This window comes from Pungitius pungitius, chromosome 5 (assembly GCF_949316345.1).
Source record: "Pungitius pungitius chromosome 5, fPunPun2.1, whole genome shotgun sequence".
Lineage (NCBI taxonomy): Eukaryota > Metazoa > Chordata > Actinopteri > Perciformes > Gasterosteidae > Pungitius > Pungitius pungitius.
The window spans coordinates 2,427,771-2,450,953 of NC_084904.1; the positions used below are offsets into that span (position 1 = coordinate 2,427,771).

The window sequence follows — 23,183 nt, forward strand, 5'->3', positions numbered from 1 at the left end:
CTTCTCGTGTAACTGTATCCAAAGCCTGGTTGGTGCCCTGACGTATGACACAGGAACCTTTTAACTATGGCCCAGAGCCCAGAATAAGTACAGAAATCTCTCGTGTGAGATAACGCAAACTCTGGGCTGAGCTTCCTGTGTTCACACAGGACCCCGTCACTCAAAGTAAGGAGCTGATTTGAGAAGATGAGTTTTCGGGGGCCTTTGAGACGCCAACCGCAACCCTCAGGGAGGAAACGTATTCGGGACTATTGGCGCAATTCCATCAAAGGGAAGTGTTTCATTTTCACTCCTATTTCCAAGCTTCCATTTCTGAACTGATGACATCATCTAGGCTGATGGATGAGAAACAGTAAAGTCGTCTGTAAAGTCGTGGACCCTAAAGAGCCAAAAATAATATGTGAGTTGTTACATTATCAGCAATGACCCTTTCTTATTATTTTATTATCATTTTACCCCAGTTGAGTCAGATCAAATGCAAAAAAACGCAAAGACTCTGACTCTCCAAACTAGTTCAGCCATAATTGGATTTCTCTTGACAATGTTACCAGACGTGGGCTTCCTAGCATTACTTTAGGAATGTGTGGCACACTAATAAAAAGAAAACACTTCCTAGGACGCTGTGGCGAGGACACAGAACAACTGTAATAATAATGTAACCATAAAACATTAAAGCTATACATAAAATAGTCATAGTGGCGGAAATACATAAGAGAAGAGGAAGAAACGTTAATCCAAGCCCTACGTAAGAACTTTTAGGTGACTCAGCAAGCAAACAACTACTTCGGGGGGGTCCAAACTCCTCCTGTTGTTACGGTAACAGGCAAGGGAGGTCTTTAGATGTTTTAAAAAAAAAATGAAGAACCCCCCCCCCCCCCCCTTCATTAGGAAATTACACACCATTTGCCCCTCATTCCAATCCAGTTACCCGGGGAACAGTTAGCTATAATTTGGTTAATTCACTGGCTCCTGGGCCCTTCCGTTCCCCATTGTGCTCATCCATAAAAGAGATATAACACAGATGCACACACACACACACGTGCACGCACGCACACACAAAGTTTTGAATGAAGTGAGAGCCCACGAGTAATAGAAAGGCCATTCCTCATTTTGTTTCCTTCACCTCTCTCGGCCGGAAATGGACCACGTGTGTGTGTGTGTGTGTGTGTGTGTGTGTATCGGTGGGAAAGGTTGATCCTGCTCATCCCAAACACCCGTGCAGAGCTGCAGGAGTAAGTAAGTACGCGGTGGAACTACAGGCCGAGCTGCGCAATGGTTGACCGTAGTGTCCTAAGTCGAATCTGTGCACAAAAAGACACTTTGTCCTCCCCGAACCTGTCCTGTGTTGAAGGAGGAAGGGACGGGGGCGGGCCGACTCTTTTGCTCCTTTCAGGAACAAAAAGGAATGGAAAATAGTGCGTTTCCCCACGGGGTAAACATTGAGAGAGACATAAACGTACGGAAGAGAAGGCTTCTCAGGGTCTCTGTTGCACTGCCAAAGGCCCGTGCGTCACTTGATCCATTGTTTAGTGTAGAGAGGTCTCGGTAAGCAAGCGCCTGCCTCCCCGCTCCAGCTGCAGCTTCTCCACTGTTTATCTTTGCAGGGCCCTTCGCCTTCAAGTGAGGCTGTACAAGCACAGCCCAGCCATATGTGAGCACTGGGCAGTCAGGGAAGTCACGGGCCTTTTTTCTTTTCCCTTTTTGATCCATCTCTTTCTCTCTCTGAAATGAGTCCTTTTCTTTTTCTTTTTTTTGGTACCCTTTCTCTACCCTGGCTTCCCGTGCCTTTCATCCTCTGCGTCCCTCTTCCTTCGGTGCTGCTCGCTCTCCGTCGGCGGCGGGGCAGCCCGTCCCTGACAGTCTGCTCTCATGGAGGAGACGAAGGGTCGGAATTATCATCTCGGGTTTCACGTCCTGGATGGGGAGAGGAGTGGTGGGTATTATTTCTCCCGTGATGAATAATTACCCCTAAAACCTCGGCTGAGAGTGAATGCGTGCGCTCCGGGAGACAAGGTGGTAATTATGTCACAGAAATATTTGAGTCGGGATAAATATTGGAATAGTTATGGCGGTGAGTCAGACAGACAAGCACATGGGGATGGAAACCATTCAAAGAGAAGAAGCCACTGAGGGAATTATGGATTCTAAAATACAGAGTGAATGTTAATAGCAATGGGAGTTTTATAAAGCTCGCCGATTATTCACTTATTTTTGTTGGGAATTGAGCATGCGTGCATGCGTGTTTGAAGGTCAGTGGTCCCAACCTTGGCTGCTGGGTGGGCTGCGGTGGCTGTGTGCTTGTCTTGGATCATCTGCGGGACCCTTCTGTTGACTGAAACAACAAGCAATGTAGCATCCAGGGAGGAGAGAGGAGCCGCACGGGGAGCATCCTCGCAGGGAGCACCTCTCTCCTTTTCCTTTCCTCCCTCGCTCAAACACACAAGGCCGTCCCTGGAGGCCTGACCACCCAACTAAAGCAATGACTTCTGTCTCTGGGCCTTCTCTTGATGAATCCCGCGTCTGCTAGGGACGTCAGACATGTCGAAGCCAGTTTGACTTAATATTTATGATAAGATATGATCCCATTGACGGTGAAACCATTGTCCAGTGAACTATTTTGGCTACATATAACATGCTATTACGAGTGCAGTAATACTGCCCTGACGACTCTGAGAGACTCATTTGATGTTTGGAAGGCTTTGAAAATGGTTGAACGGAGTCATAATAGTATTTTTTCCGTTTAATTGCAGATCACCTCAGGTGAGGAAAGTCCCCGCTGTTGAGAAACAAAGTAAACAACTTTTGATTTCAGCAGGTGACAAACAAGCTGAGGTGCAGGTATGGGAACATTGCAATCAACACACCTACTTAAAAGTCCCAGTGTTTTTTTTTCCTTTTTGAAAACGTTTTATACTTTTCTTTTGGTTATAAGGGATTTTCTTTTTTCTTTTAAACAGGAAAATAAATGTAGTATTTCCCCAGAGAGTGTTTAGTCTGACATCATCAACAACAGGCATCCCATTGGAATGATCATTCCATCTCTTTACTGTCCAAAGTGTTTGACAGCTTTAAAATATCAATCAGAAATAATCAGACCTGTCATCTGTTGAAATTGAATCTGTGTATGCGTGTGTGGCCCTGTGTGTGTGTGTGTGTGTGTGTGTGTGTGTGTGTGTGTGTGTGTGTGTGTGTGAGAGAGAGATTCTGTTACCATGTAACCCTTTTCAAAACTTTATATTTGGTTCCCTCTAGTGGATGTATTGCATATTACAGGTCACAGGATTTTCTCTAAGGGGAATACATTGCACCTGAATTTTAAATGTTTTAAATGAATAAATTTACCATAAACCCCTTTTTTAGGATACATAAGAGAGCAAATATGACTTTTGGTGGATAAGAGGAGCTATACGGATGGCATTAGAAAAGTAACTTAACTTAAATTGCCCTTCTGCCTGGGAGGACAGTTTGTTAGCGGTAAATCAACTTTGAAAAAGCTATAAAATCACACCATTTCACAATATCAATATACAGAAAGTCCTCAAATCAAGGACTAGTGATCTATTTATTTAGCGAAGCAAAGTGACCTCGACCCCTGTCCTGCTGGCAAGCCACTTAGTACAATGTCATGTTGTGCAGCCCAACAATATTCAAACAGACAGACCTTTATTTATCAGAAACATGATGTTGGAAGATAAAACTAAATATGTGTATTGAGATCAATTAAATCAGGCCTATGAAATCCAAAATGCTTGTTTACAACCCAATATTGCACTATAATTGCTTTTCATATGATTATCGTTAATCATTTAATTCCTTGAATATAATTGCAATTCTTATTTCGGTATTGTAGTTGTAAAATTGCCGTGCTTGTCTCAATAAGGCGGAAAAACCAAGACTATTCTCATACAAAGACAAGTTATTCTTTTCCTTCTTCAAAAACAGAGCTAGGCATCTTAACTCATGGTCACACTGACCTCCTCACTCTCTTTGTCTCAAAAAACGTTTCCTTTCCCTGCGCTATATCTCATGGGGGGGATCATTCGTCACAGCTGTCTAAACAGCCCGGTCACCTCATGATCAGCGACTCGTGTGAATAAGACATCTCGGGAGCAGGTGATTTAAAAGAATGGTTTTGTGGTCATCATAATGGTCACTGTCCCCTAAGTTTGGTGGTTTACTCATCCAATCCAATGTTTCCCTCATCTCAGAGGGATGCTAATGATGGTTACAGGTGTGTGTGTGTGTGTGTGTGTGTGTGTGTGTGTGTGTGTGTGTGTGTGTGTGTGTGTGTGTGTGTGTGTGTGTGTGTGTGTGTGTGTGTGTGTGTGTGTGTGTGCGCGCGCGCACATGTCCCACAGGGTCTGAATATGAGGAAGTGGTCTTACACACAAACGTTCAACTCTTACAGCTCATTGTGTTCAGCTGTTGTTGTGTCGAACACAATGCATGTTTCTTGGTGTTGCACTAGACTACAATATGGAGAAGATTGTTCTTTGATGTTGAAACATTTAATTTTAATAAACACCTCTTATGGCATACACAGCTGCATTGCATCTCATTCGATTGTGCAACTGTAACTGGACACTGAGCATGTGAAGACATATTTGGAATAAGCAACGATAAAGAAATCCCTGCTAGTATCATGGACTGGGGAAAATAACATCATTAATAAAGGTTCTTGACTGTGGATTAAAATCCAACATCCACCAAAAATAAAAACAAAAAGTACAGTCGCTGCTAATCACAATCATTTTATAATCATTTTATTCTCATCAGATAAAATATTTACCATTATATTTAAATGAGGAATAGAACACAAAGGCGTATCAACACCTGTTCCATAATTATATAATTGGATTTAAAGGGTGAAATGTTTGCTTGCTGGTTATCTTTTCCTCCCCTTTTCTGAAGATGCACTCGACGCAGACACAGATGCCTTTTGTGTTCGCTTCTTGACGTAGTCTTGTAGGCTGACTAGCACACACTCTGCATAGAGAATCTTGAATGGAATAGACAGCAGTAACCAGCCCTGTATGCACACACACACACACACACACACACACACACACACACACACACACACACACACACACACACACACACACACACACACACACCATCATCATCATCAGAGGGTCAAATGTATCTTTTTTTGTCATTTTTTGGCCTTACCAGAAATGTGTGGCAGACACTGCCGTATGTTTTGTCCCCCGCTCTGAGGTACTGCAGGGATCTCTTCACAAAGTCGTCTGGTGACAGAGTCACCATGTTGGTCTTTTGATAATCTGCCATTCGAGTGGAAACCCCAAATGGAGCAACTGTCTGAGAACATGGGAAGAATTAACAGAAAGTTGTGACGAAATCCACCTATTTGATTCCAGATAAAGACCTTGAGGTGGAGTCTCAAAGAGAAGCAGAATACCTGTATTATAATCCCTTTATCTCTGTATTCAGCTTGGAGACCTTGGGAAAATCTTTCCACAAACACCTAAAGGAAGAAGTCATCCTACGGTGTGATTAAGGAAAAATAGAGTGCTTGTGATCCTGTACTTACCTTGGACGCAGCATACAGGGTGTAGAGGGGGAACGGAATGGAGGCAATTCCTGATGAAATATTTATGATTACCCCTTTTCCCCTGTAGAAGCACAATAACATCTTCTTACATTTGTGGCCCAAAAGTACATTTTAGTCAGCATGTTTTGTATTAGACCGTATTACGTATTACATGAAGAAAACATGAAAACCTGTTCTCCATGCCTGGAAGGATTATTTTGCACATCTGGAGAACAAAAGAACATACAGATTATACACAGTTAACTTGTGTATAAGGAAAAACAAAGCATCCCACTCAATGTCCTCAGACATCCATCAGGCAACGTTCATATTGACTAAAATGATGCAAGCATGTTTTCTTACTAAAGGTCTAAGCACCAAAATGTTCAAAATAAAATCATTCTGATTCTTCCCACCTGTCACGAACACTTTGTGTAACGATTTTGAAAAAGTTTGGTTTGAAAAAGTAACAAGACACGTCTCTCTCTCACCTTGGCCATAGATTTCACATTGCAGTTTATCACCTTTGTTATTGTCTGAAAGCATGAATGAGACATTTAAAAGACGTCAGCATTCATAGTGAAGGGAAGTCATTTGATGGAGCACAAGGAGTCCCACAGAACCCATGCTGGTGAGTAATCATCAATGTGAGTAGAACATTTGTTTGTTTATAATTGAACACCACAGACTGCTGACACCCTGCTGACCTGGTCCAGCTCTGCACACTCAAGGAATTTGCAGGGAATGAAGCTGGGCAGCATGCCTACATTATTGACTGGGGTTGGGAAAAAAAAAAGAAGATTCGGTTTTAGGGAAAAATGAAAGGCAATTAATGTTTGAATAATTTGATGGGATTATGTATTCTTTCAAAAGCACCAACCTAAAATCCCAATGTTTAGGCCCCAAAGCTGATCCTCAATTTCACTGAAGACGTCCTCCATTAAGTCTGTTACTATCACTTTTACTCTTTTCCCTGTTGTAGCAACTATAGGATAAATGGGTCAGGGTCAACAATATGATATTTGAATTATAGCAGATGACCAACAGAACATCAGTGGATGCAGTTCAATGTTTTTTTTTTTAAAGCAGACAGAACAAAAACAAAGTCAAAGGGAAAGGGAGTTCTCACCTATTTCCTTTGCCACATGCTCCAATGCTGCTTTTGTCCTGCTCATGATGACAACGTTCATTCCTTGCTCAGCCAGCTGAGGGAAGCAGTGGTGGGTGGTAGGAGAAAGGAAAAACTTGCAAAAATAAGCAAATGTTCATCCAATAAAACATATGTGTTTAACTTGCATGATGAGCTGGGAAGGTCTGATTAAAACCAGTTCTGAAAATAGAAATATGTCAAATCTTCACTCTTTAAAATTATATTCACTTTTGGTCTCTTATAATATTAATTCAAGTGCAGAAATGTAAACATGCAAAAAGAAGTAGTGCTTTTAACACAATCACTTACCGCCAATGCGTATGCTCTTCCTATTCCCTCTGAAGCACCCGTCACCACTGAAAGAGGGATGCAGGGATTATTTCTAACAATCAATTCCATTAGTGGTCATATTCTCCTGTGGTTTACTTTCTGAACAACAGAGGCCCCAGAATCAGAACTCCCTCCTTCTGCTGTGTAACCAATACCGGGAGTGTGTTTGTGTATGTAATGTATAGCATTGTTGCTGGTAGCAGATTTAAGAAAGAATAATGATGGAATATCAAGATATTTGGTAATTTTATCTAATTAAGTCATGATTTTTAAATCCATACATTTGTACAAAAGAATGATGGCATTCCGCTTTCATCGTGAGCCAACATTAGTTTGACTTTTTTTGGCCGCGACCCAATTTGGGGAAAGAATGTGACGTCTTTCCCCCCTTTCTGTCGGTCTGGGAGAGGTTGAGATACGACTTACAGGAAGAGTAGTTAAACTTACCCAATTTATATGACATGAAAATGACTACACATATAAACTCTTTATGTCCTCGGGAACGTGACTAAAACAAAGCCCCGAGATAAGATAACAAAACGCGGCCAACAGGTGTCAATCATGACCCCAAATCCTGGCATCTCGTCTGCTCTCAGTGTGGTGACCAGATTTTTCAAACACGACTTAAAAAAGCTGTTCCTGAAATGCGTTTATTAGTTCAGATTGTTGTCAGAGACATTTCAGTTTAATAAAACTCTCTGTGGATGTCAGCTACAATTTGTTTACACAGAACCCAGACCATCCCGTTCTAAAAGACTGCACTAATACAACATGTTCCCCGTTTCTGATAAAGAATTTGCTGAGAGCAAACAGGACCTGCTGGTTTCTGAGCGGTTACTACTCTCCCATTTGCTTCGACCCGATTTACAGATAACAAGTTATTTTCTTCGCTCATTTTCAGACATTAGGTAATGGGCATTTACATTCAAACAAAGCCTGATTTTTCAGGACTGTAAGTTTAAAATAAATGAAGCCAAGATGACTTTGGATGGGATGGGATCCATTGTTTTGAGGTTTAATCGTGGGAGCGGTCTGAGTGTGTCGGGTAACTTGATTTGGATCAATACACTCAATGTCAAGCTACAAGTGTGTGCACAGCCTTTGTTTCTTACACATTTGTAACATGGTCAGAACACAAAGCTCTATTATTATCAATGTTATTATTATTGTCTCCTCCAGGCGGAGGATGCACTAGCTGGAGTCAAATGCCAATTAGTGCTCTTTTTTTGTTCTTCATTACAAGAAGAAACACATTCAAATAAGATTGGTGCCCCCTTGGTTTAAAAAACATCCATAAGCCATATGCTGGGAAACTCTGATGTACAATCCCACCCATCTCGGGGCACAGAGTCCTCTACTGCTCCTGGGTTTTCTAGAAAATGGGGTAAAAAGGGGTAAATAAATTAAACCCTCAACTTCTATTAGTTTACCATCACAATATATAAAGTACCAGTCAAGTGAAGGTGAGTCCAAACGTTTGACTGGTACTGTATATAATATACTCTTTAAAGAAAATACACTTTACTTTAAAATGCATACTGTTCAAGGCAAAAACAGGCCCAATGATTTAAATCATATACAGAGGGTCATTGAGGACCCTCTGTGTTTGTTTTGAGGACAAAAGGATCAATATACCCAAATCATTAAATCGAAAATAGTTTAGTAGTTTCAGATTGTCAGGATGGAAATTGATGCAGAGGGACCCGTTTTGCACAGTCTAGGACGTACTGTTCCCATGGCTGTTTCCTCTCTGCAGTGAAATGAAAGTGGGCTTTAGAAAGAAAGGAAATGTGAAGCCAGTGTTCTGTGTTTTCTTTTTCTTTTTTAGGTTTATTCATGCACTGTGGGAGCCTGAAAAACCTACTCAGGAGTTGCCAAAGGAAATATTGTAATTTGATGAGACCGCTTTGGGAGCTGCTAAGGGATTTGTTGTTGTAATTAAAATGCAAGGACATTGTCCTTGAGTTGAAAGGATGCCTACAAGTTTGATTCGCTGCAGCAGCTGGAGAGAGTAATGTTTCTCTTATTATCCCCATCACCAATCAAAAAGGAACTAGGAAGGGCAGTTTTGCGTACCGTTATAGACTTCTGTCTTTGGCGTTACGTATTATGCCGATAAACACCAAGTAAATGCTCTGTTACAATTAAAAAAGGAAGTTATATAAGGAAAAACCAGCTGCTCAACATATGTAGTTTCTAAGGGAAGGTCAGAAATGGCCACTTTAGGTTTAAAATGTTATGCAAGCGTGCAATTTCTTTTGCCACATTGAACCGATGTGCTCATTCCACCACGAAGTTCGCTCGAAGATACATTGCCTACATGCAGAGTCTTGTCACCAAATGTATTAGGTAGTTAGTCATGAATGCACTACCTGAACCCACACGTGCACACTCACACGCACGCATGCAAGAACACACACACACACACACACACACATGCACACAACAGCTCACCTGCCCACTCTCCCATGGAAGTGAAAAAATAGTTTGGAAGTGGAAACCAAATTTTGGGAAAAAGCATCCTACTGAAAAGCAGAAGTTTCACTCCGTAGCAGACAATGACTGCGGTCCCAAGAGTAATGAAGAACAATTCCATTAAATCCATGCTTGACTGGAAACAAAGTCTGGCTTTTAGACTTGCAGTGTTTGTGTATGCTCTGAGAGAGTCTTATTGGTTCAGTGATTCAGTGATAGTAAAGCAGGACAAAAAGAGAAGAGAGAATAACTCTTCCCAGGACACTCCCCTTTTAAGACCCCCCCCCCCCCACCCCACCCGTAAACTCCCACAGAGTCACTCAATCTTTTAGTTATAGGCTAAAATACAAACAAAACAGGTGTCGAAAAATTATATATGATCTAGGAAGTGTTGTGTACTGTTATGGTCTTCTTTCTTTGACTTTTTTCAAGATATAAATAAGTGTGGTAAATGCCCAAAACACATTAAAGTTCCCATGTGCAAGGTTAACTGAAGTTGTCTGATTTCATACAAGCAAAAGTGTATCACATCAATATATTTTGAAAGTTGCTGGTGGTGAACTGTTTAATTTTGATGTTTGCATATTTTAATCTACATACATGGTTGACAAGAAATGTGTCCACACAAATGGCTTTAAATAGTTATCGATACTGATTGACTTGCTGCTGAGTTCAGATTCAGCACTTATTCGTGATACAGTAAAACAACCAATTAATTGTACTTTCTGTAATCAATGTCATAGTGAAATACATTTTTTAGAAGATGTTAACATTAAAGAAGATGTGTGCTTATAAAACTGAACTTTTGGCTCTTCCTTCCAGAGATACACAACTTCATGTTGCTGTGTGTCTCCTGAATAGATTTTTCTTGCTTTGACTTGTCAGGTATTTCATCTGTTGCACAAACCTGGAGAAAAAACATCCCAAGATAGAATATCTAGTTTTTCCCAGTTGCCATGCCTATTTCTGTGAACGCAATGCACATCCGTTCAATCTGTTCATGGAAGCTGAATTAGTATTCAAAGCTAAAAGTAATGTTCTTAACTGTTTTTAATCTCCTTTCTAAATGTTTGATGTTTTATGGTGGTATTTTAAGCAATTTGAATTCCCTTGTTGTTAAAATGTGCTATGCAAAAAAGATTGCTTTGCCTTACAGTATGGTACAAAATTTAGGCTGCGTTTTTATTAAATATAGGCTTTGAATGCCAGATGATATGGGTACGGTCGAAAAACAACAATGATGAGAAGGAGTAATGATGATACTTCACATGTTTCTCTGCAGCACTCATGAGCAGTCTTGGCTCTCTTCATTCGTGACCAGGGACGCCTGCTCTACGTCATCAGCGTGCGCCTGCTGTGTTGCTCGCGCCATTCCTACAAGCGTGTGTTTTCATCTCCCGTTTCATTGCCATTGGCTGAGCTTTAGCAGCAACTGCTACACAACATATTCTGTTTTCTACCGTCGTTCTTTAGGTGAGTCCGTTTATATTTCTTTGTATTTTTAGATGTATTTGAGGAAAGACGTGATTTAATAGCAAGGACGAGGTTGGCGCTTGGTTTCGCATTGAATAAGTTTAGCTCGCTAGCTTGTCCAAAGTTAGCTTTGGTGTTTGGGGATTGTTCGATTTAGAAACTGTCAGTGCGGACCCTTTCATGGGTGAATGTGTGGTTGTTTTGTTTCCATTAAACATGACATGATGAGAGGGCCACTCAAGCAACTGGGGCTACATTGCATGTGTTTGAGTCTATAAAGTCAAGAATTCAAATCCTGTAAATGTTACGTTATTGGAACAGTTAAGTTAGTAAAAGTTGTCACTCTCTCCTGGCCCCTTACTGACGCCCTGAGATTGTTATGGTCCTGCGTGACCTTTTTAAAACATCTAACGTCAACTAAGCCCACTTCATACTCGAGATTCTTGCACATGTGATTGTGTCATGGTCTTGAAATCTGTATAATAACAATTCTATGCATCTCAGTGAGTTAACGTTATGCCAGTGGACGCATGTAGCGTTAGCTGTAGCTAGCTTATGTGACCACTCGGCAAACATTCGACGAGTAACGTCATGTTAGCGACAAAGACAAAACATCAGCCATTAAGCCGTCTAACGTTGGGTAGGACAACACAAAGTGCTGCCATTGCAGGTTCGTTCACGTCATAGCGACTCAGCACTCAACACTACGAAGAAAACACAACTGAATTGCTACTTGCATGATAGCACGCTAACTTACCTGGTCCATAGACTGCATAAACAGTCTAGTAGCTAAAGCGTGAAAGGAAAGTTTCATAATGAAAATGTGAACCATACACGCGGGAGTGCATGACTTTCTCACCGTTTCGAAACACACCTTTAATGGAAAGACAGCTGCGAGATATTGTGCTTAGATTATAAAACACTCGCACACGATACATTTTTATATGTGACAGTTTTTACAGTTTCCAGATATTGTGCATGCTGGCTCACACTTAAACTGTCATGTCTTATTGGGTCAGAATGTACTTTATTAATGTAATTAGTAATAACTGTGCTTTCCCTACCATAACACGTCATCACATTGGAAAAGTAAAGAGGTTGATGGTATTTCAGATCTAGTGCAGGAGAAGCAGCCCCATGCACATCTGACCACATTGCTGCTGTAACTGGATGTTGTCCAAGCATTTGCATCCTCATCAAAGATGGTTGGACATGACTGTAAAACAGACAGTCCCATAATACATATTAATTCTGTGCACTGCAGACTGTGAGTTTCCCCACACTGACAGCCTGTCCTGTTAGAGGTTTCCTCCTGAGTGACTGCGAGATTGAAAAGTGGCAGGGGGCAGGTTCCTTTTTCCGAACAGCAGAAACCGATCTGCGAGAAACGGCATTAACCCGCCCCGTTTTTTTTTTTGGGACAAAGTGATGTATCTTTTTTTTATCTAATGTGACGTGTACAGGTGCAGTAATATAACTGTGATACCCTAACCTATTAATATACTATTGTGCATGCGCAGTACATCTAATTAATCCTGCATCATGGTTGGCAGTTGTATTTTTGTCTCGGTTTCATGTTGAATATGAACCAAATGCCAGAGACAAAATGGCCTTTATTGAGAGTAGACTGGTGCTACTCCTGCTCTGTTTGCCATATATATATATATATTATATTAAATATATAATACTCAATTAATAACTCTGGAACTGTTTATTAAAACTGACTGTGTACACAGGTTTTGCCCAACACTGCGTCAGACCTAATTTACATACAATTAGAGAAGCATGCTGTGAATCATGGTGCTGGGTAATTGTCTGTGGGCTGCAGATGGCACCCTCGTTCACTCTGAATGAAACTTACCAATGAAGGCTGTCTTTGAACTTAACTCTACTGGCTTTGGTTCTCCACAGTCTGTTAGAATAAAGTGCTTACCAAGAATAGAAGCCTGTTTTTTTAACTTAGTCTGTATCTAAAATATTTGGCCTCATATAGCCCCAGATATGAATATTCTGACGCGAAAGGATCTTCTTTGATTATAATCAAAGCTGAAGAAAAACAGAAGTAGCAAAGTAAACAACCACATATTTCTTTTGTACTAATAGTTTACTATTGAATAGACAAACTCCTCTGGCAATGTTATAACGTCCATTTAGGAAGGTTTCATGATCCCAAAATTGGTCTATCTAGGGCATACCATTCCAGCTGAAAATGCTGTCTTTGAGGCACAGAGACCGTAATCAGGTATGTTCTTTGAAACGGGGACTTTCTTGGATGTAGAATAGCTCCCTTTGTGGTAGAAATGACTGCAAGTGTTTCTACCAGGTGTGTCTCTCTGTATTCCAAAGGATTTGTTTCTCTCTCTCCATTTATGACAGTGATTTCAGCGCCGCTTGATGCATGCTAAAAATGGATTCAAAAGGGAGGGGGATAACGCCAGACAAAGCAAAAAATGTGTCTGCCTCAGCTTTCAGTTGATGTTTTTTTTATGCTGTATTCCTCCAATGGTGAAACCATTTAAAAAGCAATAACATTGTTCTCTTTTTGTGTTGTCCCTGTCCTCTGGTGTTCCCCTGCAGGTATATCCAGCTATGGACATGGATGGTGCTAGTTCAGTGGTGCTGCAGGCCTTAACCCAAGCTACCAGTCAGGACACCGCTGTTCTGAAGCCCGCGGAGGAGCAGCTCCGGCAGTGGGAGACGCAGCCGGGCTTCTATTCTGTCCTTCTGGTGAGGGATGGTATCAAATTATTGAAATTCATCTGCTGAAGTCAAAACTATTACAACTTTGATGAAGGGGGATTTTACTCTATGCTGCATCTTACTGAAAAGCACGATGATGTTGCGTTTGTGCTCATTTCTGATGCATTTTAGTTTTTAAGTTGATTCACGCAACCTTTTTTTTTACAGTTTAGTTATTAATAGCAGGGGAATATATCATAACAGTCAATTGAGAAGCTATACATTCTGTTATTGTGTGATAAATAATCATTTCCAAAAACTAATCAAAGTAACAAATCACAAGATTGTAAGAGGTGGGAAATGAGGAGGAGGAGGCAGCTGAGAATTGATTTGTCCTAAATTAATGCTAAAGCTCCATTGAATAGTTTTATTGGAAAAAAATATACTTTAACTCCTTTTCTTTTTAGATCAAGTGTTGTCTAAAAGTCAGGACAGTGGGATAACTCGACAGAGCTTAGTTCATCGTCTCTGTACTAATTAGCACCTACAATTTAGTGCATATTCTTTACAGAGCTTATGTTCCGCCGGTAAGAAATACTCAGGGACTCAGGCTGGTGAGAGCTGGGTCTCAGAATAATCTCTGTTCATTACGTGGGGGAGTTTAGCCAAGGTTGCATTTCGCCTAGATGAGCACAGGCGCCTATTCCATTCAGAAGAACGCATTATTTTCTACAATTTTGTGCCAAATGAGTGTGAATTAGGGCTGCGACTAACGATTATTTTGATAATCGATTAATCAGTCAATTATTTTTTAGATGAATCGGATAAAAAAACAGCATTAAAGAGCTTTTACAACCCTTTAGTCTAAAACACAACTGCAAATTCGCATTGCAAAAATACTTCAGAAATGTATACACCACATCTAAATACAACAACAAAAAAAGTTAGCTGCGCTGGTTTAATGGATCACAGTGTCTCCCTTTACAGGAATAACATCAACTACCGCATAACCCATGTCTATGTGCGCAAGCGCACTAGACCAGTGATTCTCAACTGGTGGGTCATTTTTAATGGGTCGCGGGCCATTGCATGGGAAAATAAAAATTTGAATTAAAAAAAAAAAAAATCACATAAAGCGTGTGCCAGGTTAGGTCATCCTGATATGGGGGAGACATTGGGTTTTTAGGATAATTAAACATCCTGAATATAAAATATAAAATTCAGCTTGTTTGATTGAACTTGATTTTGAATAAACTTGAGATGGAGCCGCCCCTTAAACTCTGGCCTGATGGTGGCAGCCTCTGTCTCTAAATTGCCTGGTGTTGCCCAATTGAGTCAAACAACACAACCTCGGCTGTGTGTCTGTGTGTATTTGTACATATTTGTTTTTTCCCTCCATAGAATATCTTCAATAACCACATGCTGGATGTGAACGTCAGGTGGCTTGCGGTGCTCTACTTCAAAAATGGCATCGACAGATACTGGAGGAGAGTAGCGCCTCAGTGAGTTGCCTGCTCATGTTCTCTATTTTTTGTCTTATCTCTTCTACAGTGTGTCTTTATATGTCTACTTCATTTACTTTCACTCTCTATTCATCAGTCGCAAGTTCTCCGTTGTTTTTTTGGGGACTGTGTCACCTTCAAGATCTTTTTGTCTCAGATTTTCAGTTTTGTCCCGCTCTCTCATTGCCTTTATTGGCGCTATTGTCTTTTCGCCAACAGTTACAGCTTACGTCTGACGTTCTGCCCTCAACACATTTCCTTCTTATTTTGTTACCTTCCATGCTGATTATTCATTTCATTGTGCTCCACTTTTGTACTTTTTTTTTTTTTAAATTTGTGTCCCTTTTGTCTGGTGAAGGATGGGCTTTGTGTTTTCCAAGCTTACTCTCCATGGTTACCTGACTTGCTTCCTTTTGTTAGATTTAAACCAGTTTGAATTGGAGGTATTCTGTTCTTCCTCAGCATTCCATCGTCACTCTTTGAGCACTTTTTTCAGTTTTTTTCAGTTAGTAACTCAGTAATCCTTTCCTTATTTATTTCATTATATTGGGACGATTGCCATTAATCCTTCTATAGTGTATATAAAGTGTCACCATATAGGACTCAGGCCACATTCGAATTATTGTGGCCAAGCCTAGAGTTTTCTGGTGGTCTCTGTGACACCTTTACACAAATGTTTAATTGGATAAGAGGATGAAGTGATGAACATTTAACCAGACAAGCAAGCCCTTCACTTTGGTATAACTGTTATTTGGCCGGTTTTTACTATAATATTGTGATATAGAGTGAAACCAGTCAAAGAGTAGTCGTTGATGCTGGCTATAAATCCCTTTTGACAGATATTTAAAAACCTCATACTTGATAATCATATTCTTTACTATGGTTCAACTAGTGTGTACACATTCTACCATTATTAAAAGGATCCACAGCCCTGGTATGCTGCATTCTGGTCTTAATGGGTCACTTAAAAATAATTGAGCCCTCATTAGTGTTTTTAGTTCCACCTGTGCTCTTTCTGCTATGAAAGATCTAAAAGGTCTGAGGTGTAAAAGGTCAGTTCCCTCTTTCATGAAAAAAATCCCTCTCGTGCCTTTTTGTTAATGATATCCACGACAGTACACAGCCTGCCATTTGGCTTTAATACTGGAATTATGAGGGGGGTACATTTAATTTATTTTATTTGACAAAAGCGCCTGTTTCTAATCTAATCATATTTATTCCAAGAAATAAATGACAGCTCCCATAGCATATAGACTATACACTGTTCATAGGGCATCCCTTACTTATACAACTTATGGAGTGATTATGCCACCCATCTCCTCAACAAAAAAAACACACTGCAAATGATTGCTGGGTTTGGAGACGGCCTTCATGCCTGAGCTGTTTGCATTTCCATCTCTGTCCATCCATTCTGGGGTCCTTATATTAGTTTAAAAGCTGTGACTTGTAATTAAGAATCTCCTTGGGGCTTACTGTCCAGATGGCTGGATCACTGACTTCAATCCAACTTGTCCCGAAGGGTTATTTTAGGTTTTAATAATATACAAGCATCCACACAGCAGGTAGGGCCATATATATATATATATATATATATTCACATACCTTTCTGCAGCAAACAGCAATGAGCATGCTTGGGAGCATTATGAATCTCGATCAGACACTTGTTGAATCTTGTTGGGCTGACTGTGGCATGTAGGGAAATGGCTCTAATTAATAACCGATTCATGGGCCGAGACGTCTTTCTGCGTATGACTGTCATTGCTCATAGTCCAATGAGAAATGATTTTTAGTGACAAGCCTAAAACTTTTACTTTATTTCTTTAAAATGTGCTTCACGCCTGGATTCCTAATATGTATGAATCCTCCTTCTTCCTCACATCAACAATCACTCGCTCTGTCTAGATTTAGCAGCAGTTGAAGTAGTCAAATAAGGTTATTTTGTTGAGTTTAATCAACTCTTGTTTCTACAGCTCGACTCACTCCTTTGCAACTCTCCCCTACTCTGCTTGCACAACATAAGGTTCATCCTGCAGACTGCTAGATATGGCACAGGGAGAGCAGGGCGTCCATACCGAGCTCACTGATTAAATCAGGCAGCTGGCAGGTCCTACTCTATAGAGTGTTATAAAGGGATTTAATTGATCCCTTGACTACTTGGCAGATTGATACCATATTCGAATCTTTCGCAAAGCACGAGGCTTGCATGTCCAGAATCTGAAATGTAATCATTCTCCATCTCTGGGTTTGAGTGGCGTTCTAACGTGCCATGGCGAGCACTGAGCACTCTGGCCTTGCGGTTCTCAGGTTACAGACTGCTAAAGAAACCACACACACATTGATGGGTATCTATTGTATTTTTTGGGTTCATTTTGTTTTCTTCATTAGAGGTCAAACGTCTTCTAAACATCTCTGCGGTTGGTTTGTTCACAGTGCTCTATCAGAGGAGGAGAAGACCTCACTGCGGGCTGGTCTCATCACAAACTTCAATGAGCCCGTCAATCAGGTAGTGGCAAATGGAACTACAAACTGTGATTAAAGTGACTTGGTAAAAAAACATTATGGGCAAAGCAAATGATTGCAGTTGATTGCATTGTCTCACTTTAATATTAATAGTTAATTTAGCTTTTTTTAATCAACATGTATTTTCTGTGTTATGCTGTGATGATCTATGCTATGGATGTACACATGCAGAAACTTCAGTTTAACAGGATTATCTAACAAACAGCACAGTCTTGGCTATCAAAGTTTGATTTGTGAACAGTTATTGATGTTTTCCAATATTTTAACAGCCTACAATGCTGGCTTTAACAGTTAATTTGGTAATAACTTGGCTTTTTTTTGTAAAAAGGGATGAGGTGGGTAATATTTGGAGCAGTAGAGCAAAACCCCTTTTTTTGTTTCACGGACCAGTTTCATCTTGGACAACATTTTGCAGGCTGGTCTTCGAGGTGTGGCGGATAAACACGACGGAATAAAATAATACGATTGGCATGAAAGCGTACACACATAAGGCAGAGAGGGCTTGGTGCATGCGAATGACCTCTCGCAATAAAACTGCATTTTAAGTATGACTCGTCGTGATACTGCCTGTTAAATGAAGCTTTGTTTTGTCTCAGGAGGTAATAAGTCATTTAATTCTTTCCGTGCGGCGCAGTACAAAATGGCCCACAAACTGGTAGCTGTGGTTGGGGACCACTGATTTAAAGGACCTGTTATCATTAAGGATGTAATTTGTGTGTTTCAACCCCTTTTTGACACCAGAAATGTATGATGATTTTTTTAAAGATTAGCAGCTAGATTTTAGACCAACTGTTCCATTCAAACATCTATTATGTTGTTGTTTTCAGGGTTTAGATTTATTGCATTTATACTGCTCTTTATATCCGCAATGATTTCCACAATTAGTAAAATGCTTTATATAGGCTTATGCAATACACATGATTAAATGTAATCCAATAAAATAGGATGGTAGTAGAAAGGATGATTGCTGGTTGTGCCAGTGGATCCTTCATTAGAGGCGCCAACAAGTTGTTGTTTCTTGTTTCGTTGTAAATAATTTTCAGGGCAAAGGCACAACACGCCAATATTTCAGACTCAAGTGCTGTGTAATACTTCTGTCTGAGGGCACATGAAAGGTGGCCCTCATCCTGATTTCTACAGCTTGTTTATCCCTGAGGGACAGCCCTCCAACATCAGGACCGATAGGGTCCATATGGCAAGTAATGAATGCCTTTTAAACACCATATGTCTCTCCAGTCACAGCCTCTCTCAAATCGATCAAGGTTTTTTAGTGTGTGTCTGTGTGCCCTGTGTTGCTTGGACACTTTACATTTTTTTAGTTCTATGAGCAAATGAAGTGACATAACCAGGCTTTGAAAAAGCTTAGGCACATGTTAAGCGTTTTTATGGAAACATGCATTCTTTAGACAAGGCAATACATGCCCTTGATTTACTTAACTGATGTGCCTCTAAAACAATGGGGTCCAAAAGATTTGCTTTGGTGTAGTGTACCTAACTGTCTGTTGTTTCCACCCAGCACCACCTCTCTACCATGTGGATACAAATCAACTACGCTTGCTCACTTAACTCGATGTTTATGCTAATACTTGGTACACAACGGAACTGTTAAGTATGACGCCGCCACTTGTGAATCACAGCTGCCAAAATCAAAGGCGGCAGATGCTTACGAGGCGTAAAATCTGCTGTCAAAGCTGCCGCTCAGTAGTAACAATACTGATAGATTCCATCTTTTTGCAGGAGATGCAATATGTGCACCCCGGGTGGTGTGTTGTACGTTCTGCCAAACTACTCCTCTAAAATCATGCCATGCCGCTTTAAGCGATGCAGAATGTTTGAGATTAAGTGAAATTCTTTGTTTACTTTTTGCTTTGCCCCTGGTCACCCTCCCCTCTTTGCCAACAGATAGCGACCCAGATTGCAGTACTGATAGCCAAGGTGGCCCGTCTGGACTGCCCCAGGCAATGGCCGGAGCTCATCCCCATCCTGCTCGAGTCTGTGAAGGGTCAGGACGGCCTGCGGCAGCACAGGGCGCTGCTAACCTTCTATCACGTCACCAAAACACTGGCTTCCAAACGTCTGGCGCAGGACAGGCGGCTCTTCCAGGATGTAAGTCCACGTTAGTTGTCCGTATAAAATAAATGTACCTGACAGAATACTACTACCACATTCCCCTTTTTCCCTGCAAAACATTTTGAGTGTGGATAAATGAATAGTACGATTGTCCGGAGCGTTGCAGGTGTTTCAGTTTCAGTCGTTGCCTGTAGGAGATGCTGTTCAGCTGCTGTGACACCCAGACTTTCTCTGCATGTCTGTTTTCATGCATGACTGGAGCCACATTGACATCCTTGGGAAAATATTGTATGTTGCGAGAGAGATTTTGTTCCTTATTTGGGTGAGATAATATGTCTTTCAAAGAGGAAGTGAATTAAAGAAAATATTAATTGTATATAATTTGCCATTGGTGGTTATAAAGAACTCGAGACTTAAGCAAAAAGATGGTCATGAGCACAGGGGGGTGGAGGAGGTTTAGAGGAAGGTATCAAACGCTCCAGCAGAGGAAAGGTGGAGAACAACTGTGGGGTGGGGGGGGGGGGGGGGGGAAATAACAGACAAATGGACATCAGAGACTGCGGCAAGGGCCAAATATTTGGACGTTGTGCAGAAGCGCACACTATGCCAAAACGTGTGCCTTTTTAGGCAAAATGAACTACAAAGGCATTGGGGGCCCCATTAAACAGTGCAGTCTTTAAATGACGCAGTGATCACTCTGACACTAAATAGCCTGTGGAATGCCTCCTCCCGTCACGGCAGCTGACTCAATGGCCCGTGTGTGTGTGCACACCGTTGACTGTGGGGGGGGGGACAAAGGACTCCTAGCAATTCCGTTGCTTTGTAGCTATTTTCTTTCCCGTTGATTTTTTTGATACAACTACAACACCTTTCAAGACCGTCCCTGGCTCTGTACTCAATCTGGCATTGCCATTCGTCTCCGGGATCGGATCAGAAGTGTCTGTGTGTGTGAATGCACCCATGGCACTTTAAGGGACGGATTGCTATGTAATGGCTCCAACATCCTTTAAAGTTGGGTCGAGTCTTTTTATCACCGTACAGTAATGTATCATCCTGGGAGACATCGAAGGACCGCCTATTTATCTGATGTCCTCTGTGTAGGCAGGAGACGGGACACATTAGCGGTCCAATGGCATCCTTTTTAAAGTGCACCGACGACAACAGGCAAAATGGATAAGGGGCATCGGATGGCTACAGATGTATTACGCGTCAAAACATCTTGGGCAATTTAGTTTGCCTGGAAAACACCCAGTCGGTAATGGCTGGACTTTCAGAGTAGGGAAAGTGTTTCTGTGTCCCGTCGGTTATTAACAGCTTTGAACTTTGCCAATGGAAAGCATGTGTGTGTGTGCGCTCCTCGCTTGAATCCTTGCCCAAGCTAAAACAGTTGGCGGCCCAGGTTGACTGCATCATGGGGGATGATGCACTTGAACCAGCTGCTTCGAACTCGACTCATTCGACATACAAAAAGCTGCGCAGATAGCGGGAGCAAAAGTGGAGGAGTTGGTGAAAGAAGCCTTGTGTGGGGGAGGAAAAAAAAAGTCACTGAAGTAACCGAGGGCTGCGGGTGACAGGAGGATGGTTCACATAAGAAGAATTTATGGAGTAATGAAGGAAATGGGGTAAAGATAAAGGTGAGACTGTATTCAAGGAGACGGATGGAATCTGGGGGCTTTTCAAAATGAACTTGAAAAGGAGGAGGAGGGAACTGGATGGAGGAAAATGCACAGTGCCTGCTACCTTTTATCTGACAAACATAAAATACTGGATCAAAAAATGAACTTCCTCTTAATATGAGGAACGCCATAAGTACATAAACCTTTTATCATGGAAATGAACCCATCCACCAGAAATGGCATAAAAATGAATATTTGTGAGACATGCTTATCAAAGTTCATCTTAAGTTCACCGTGACACCCGAGCACCTTTAAACCACGCTGAGGAGGAGCATCAGAAGGTTTTCTATCCCCTCTACGGAGAATGATAGCATTAATTTCACAAGCAATGCCAGAATCAAAAACATCCTGATGTTCCTTTGGGATGGATTTTTATCTTTGCCCCCTGAATAGCACTCTTAACAAAACAATTGTTACGAACAACCTTTTCTCTTATTCTCTCTACTCTCGTAAATGGAGTATTGAAACTTCCACAAGACGACATTCTTGGAACAATATAGTAATACATTGCAGAATTTATTTGTTATAAAGTTGATACGTTATCTAAAGCACATTTTTCTTTAGAAACAACATTTGTACTGACAACCTCTTCTTCTTAAAAATGCATTTTTATAAGAACATCACAGTAAATGTGAAACCGTTTTTCATTAAGACACTGCTTCGACACAAAGTGGGCATTGTGTGGAGCTCCTTGGCTCTTTCTGACTCTCCAGCATGCAGAAGTTGAGCGAGGGTCCGGTGATAACCAGCTTCTAGCTTTGTGCTTTCACAATAGAAGGGCAATTTCCCCGTGGATGAGTATTCATAAACAGATGAAATGAACTGTGCTTTTCTTGGATCGCTTCGGGTTTACGGCTTCTTCCTCCTGGAATAGGGAATCGCCTTGCAGATGGAGGATATTGTTTGCTTTTATTGAAATTTGCCTGTGCTGTCTCCATCTGCAGTTGTGGAAATCAGCATGCACACAGATATACACTCTTGCGTGTTTTTCTAGATGCACACACAGGCACCACATGGGGTGGGAAAGACCTTGGCATTCTGTTGAATAATTAACAATAATAGTATATTTTTTTTACAAATCAATAATTGGATTTCGAATTGATTTCGAATCACATTATCCGATATCAGGCCTGCACCCACTGGCAAAGTTTGATAGAGGAAGTGACAATATTATGTAATGGTTATCTGTCCTGTTTTAATTTGAACAAAGGTTAATTCATTCATTGTAACTCCAGTTAATTTTGAAGAACAATGAATTGTTTTAATCATTTTTTTTTTTATGGACCCAATATTGACTTGTTTTTGAGATTGCATCTTTGATGTTCTCACCTTTTTCACCCCTTATGAGTTTGCAGGTATTCAAGTCCCTTAATATTTGGAAAACCACCTTTGTATCATTTGTAGGGTCCTATAAAATGCATTGAAAAAATATTTTCCAAATCCAATCTTTTTTTTTTTTAATTCAGTGTTTTATAATTCAAGCACTTTTGGTGCGCGTGTGAGGAGCTGAGAGGAACAAAGAATCAGCGTGTCTCAAACTTTCATTGCTTATCCAATATGTTCAGAAAACGTACTAATTTAATTTGTGTGTTGATAGAGCCCACGGTGTGGACCATGTAGAGTACAGTAAAAACGACCCGTGGTGCCATGAAAAACAGCCAAGGAAAGACGTCGATAAACAAATCTGAGATTGTTTCCCAAACTTGATTCATCACTTTTGTTAGATTAGTCTGGTATTCTAGGCATAGAAAGAG

General features: G+C 40.9%; 2 protein-coding genes across 2 annotated transcripts in view; one reads left to right on the forward strand and one right to left on the reverse strand.

Annotated features, from left to right (window-relative positions):
• Positions 1–4,500: 4,500 nt before the first annotated feature.
• hsd17b3 (hydroxysteroid (17-beta) dehydrogenase 3) lies at positions 4,501–9,716 on the reverse strand. Its single transcript, XM_037482605.2, has 11 exons — positions 9,489–9,716; positions 7,014–7,060; positions 6,684–6,759; positions 6,435–6,539; positions 6,262–6,329; positions 6,046–6,090; positions 5,746–5,780; positions 5,555–5,636; positions 5,423–5,488; positions 5,173–5,322; positions 4,501–5,029 (listed from the first exon to the last, which is right to left on the reverse strand). The coding sequence occupies exons 1-11, from the start codon at positions 9,637–9,639 to the stop codon at positions 4,886–4,888; spliced, it is 969 nt and encodes a 322-aa protein (XP_037338502.2). The 5' UTR covers positions 9,640–9,716; the 3' UTR covers positions 4,501–4,885.
• A 1,124-nt stretch (positions 9,717–10,840) lies between these two features.
• Positions 10,841–23,183, forward strand: part of ipo11 (importin 11) — a 74,038-nt gene continuing 61,695 nt past the window's right edge. Inside the window, exons 1-5 of the mRNA XM_037482603.2 lie at positions 10,841–10,982; positions 13,560–13,709; positions 15,063–15,163; positions 17,594–17,666; positions 19,586–19,789. Of these exons, the coding sequence (XP_037338500.1) occupies positions 13,572–13,709; positions 15,063–15,163; positions 17,594–17,666; positions 19,586–19,789 (516 nt within the window). The 5' untranslated portion in view covers positions 10,841–10,982; positions 13,560–13,571. The remainder of the gene's footprint in view (positions 10,983–13,559; positions 13,710–15,062; positions 15,164–17,593; positions 17,667–19,585; positions 19,790–23,183) is intronic.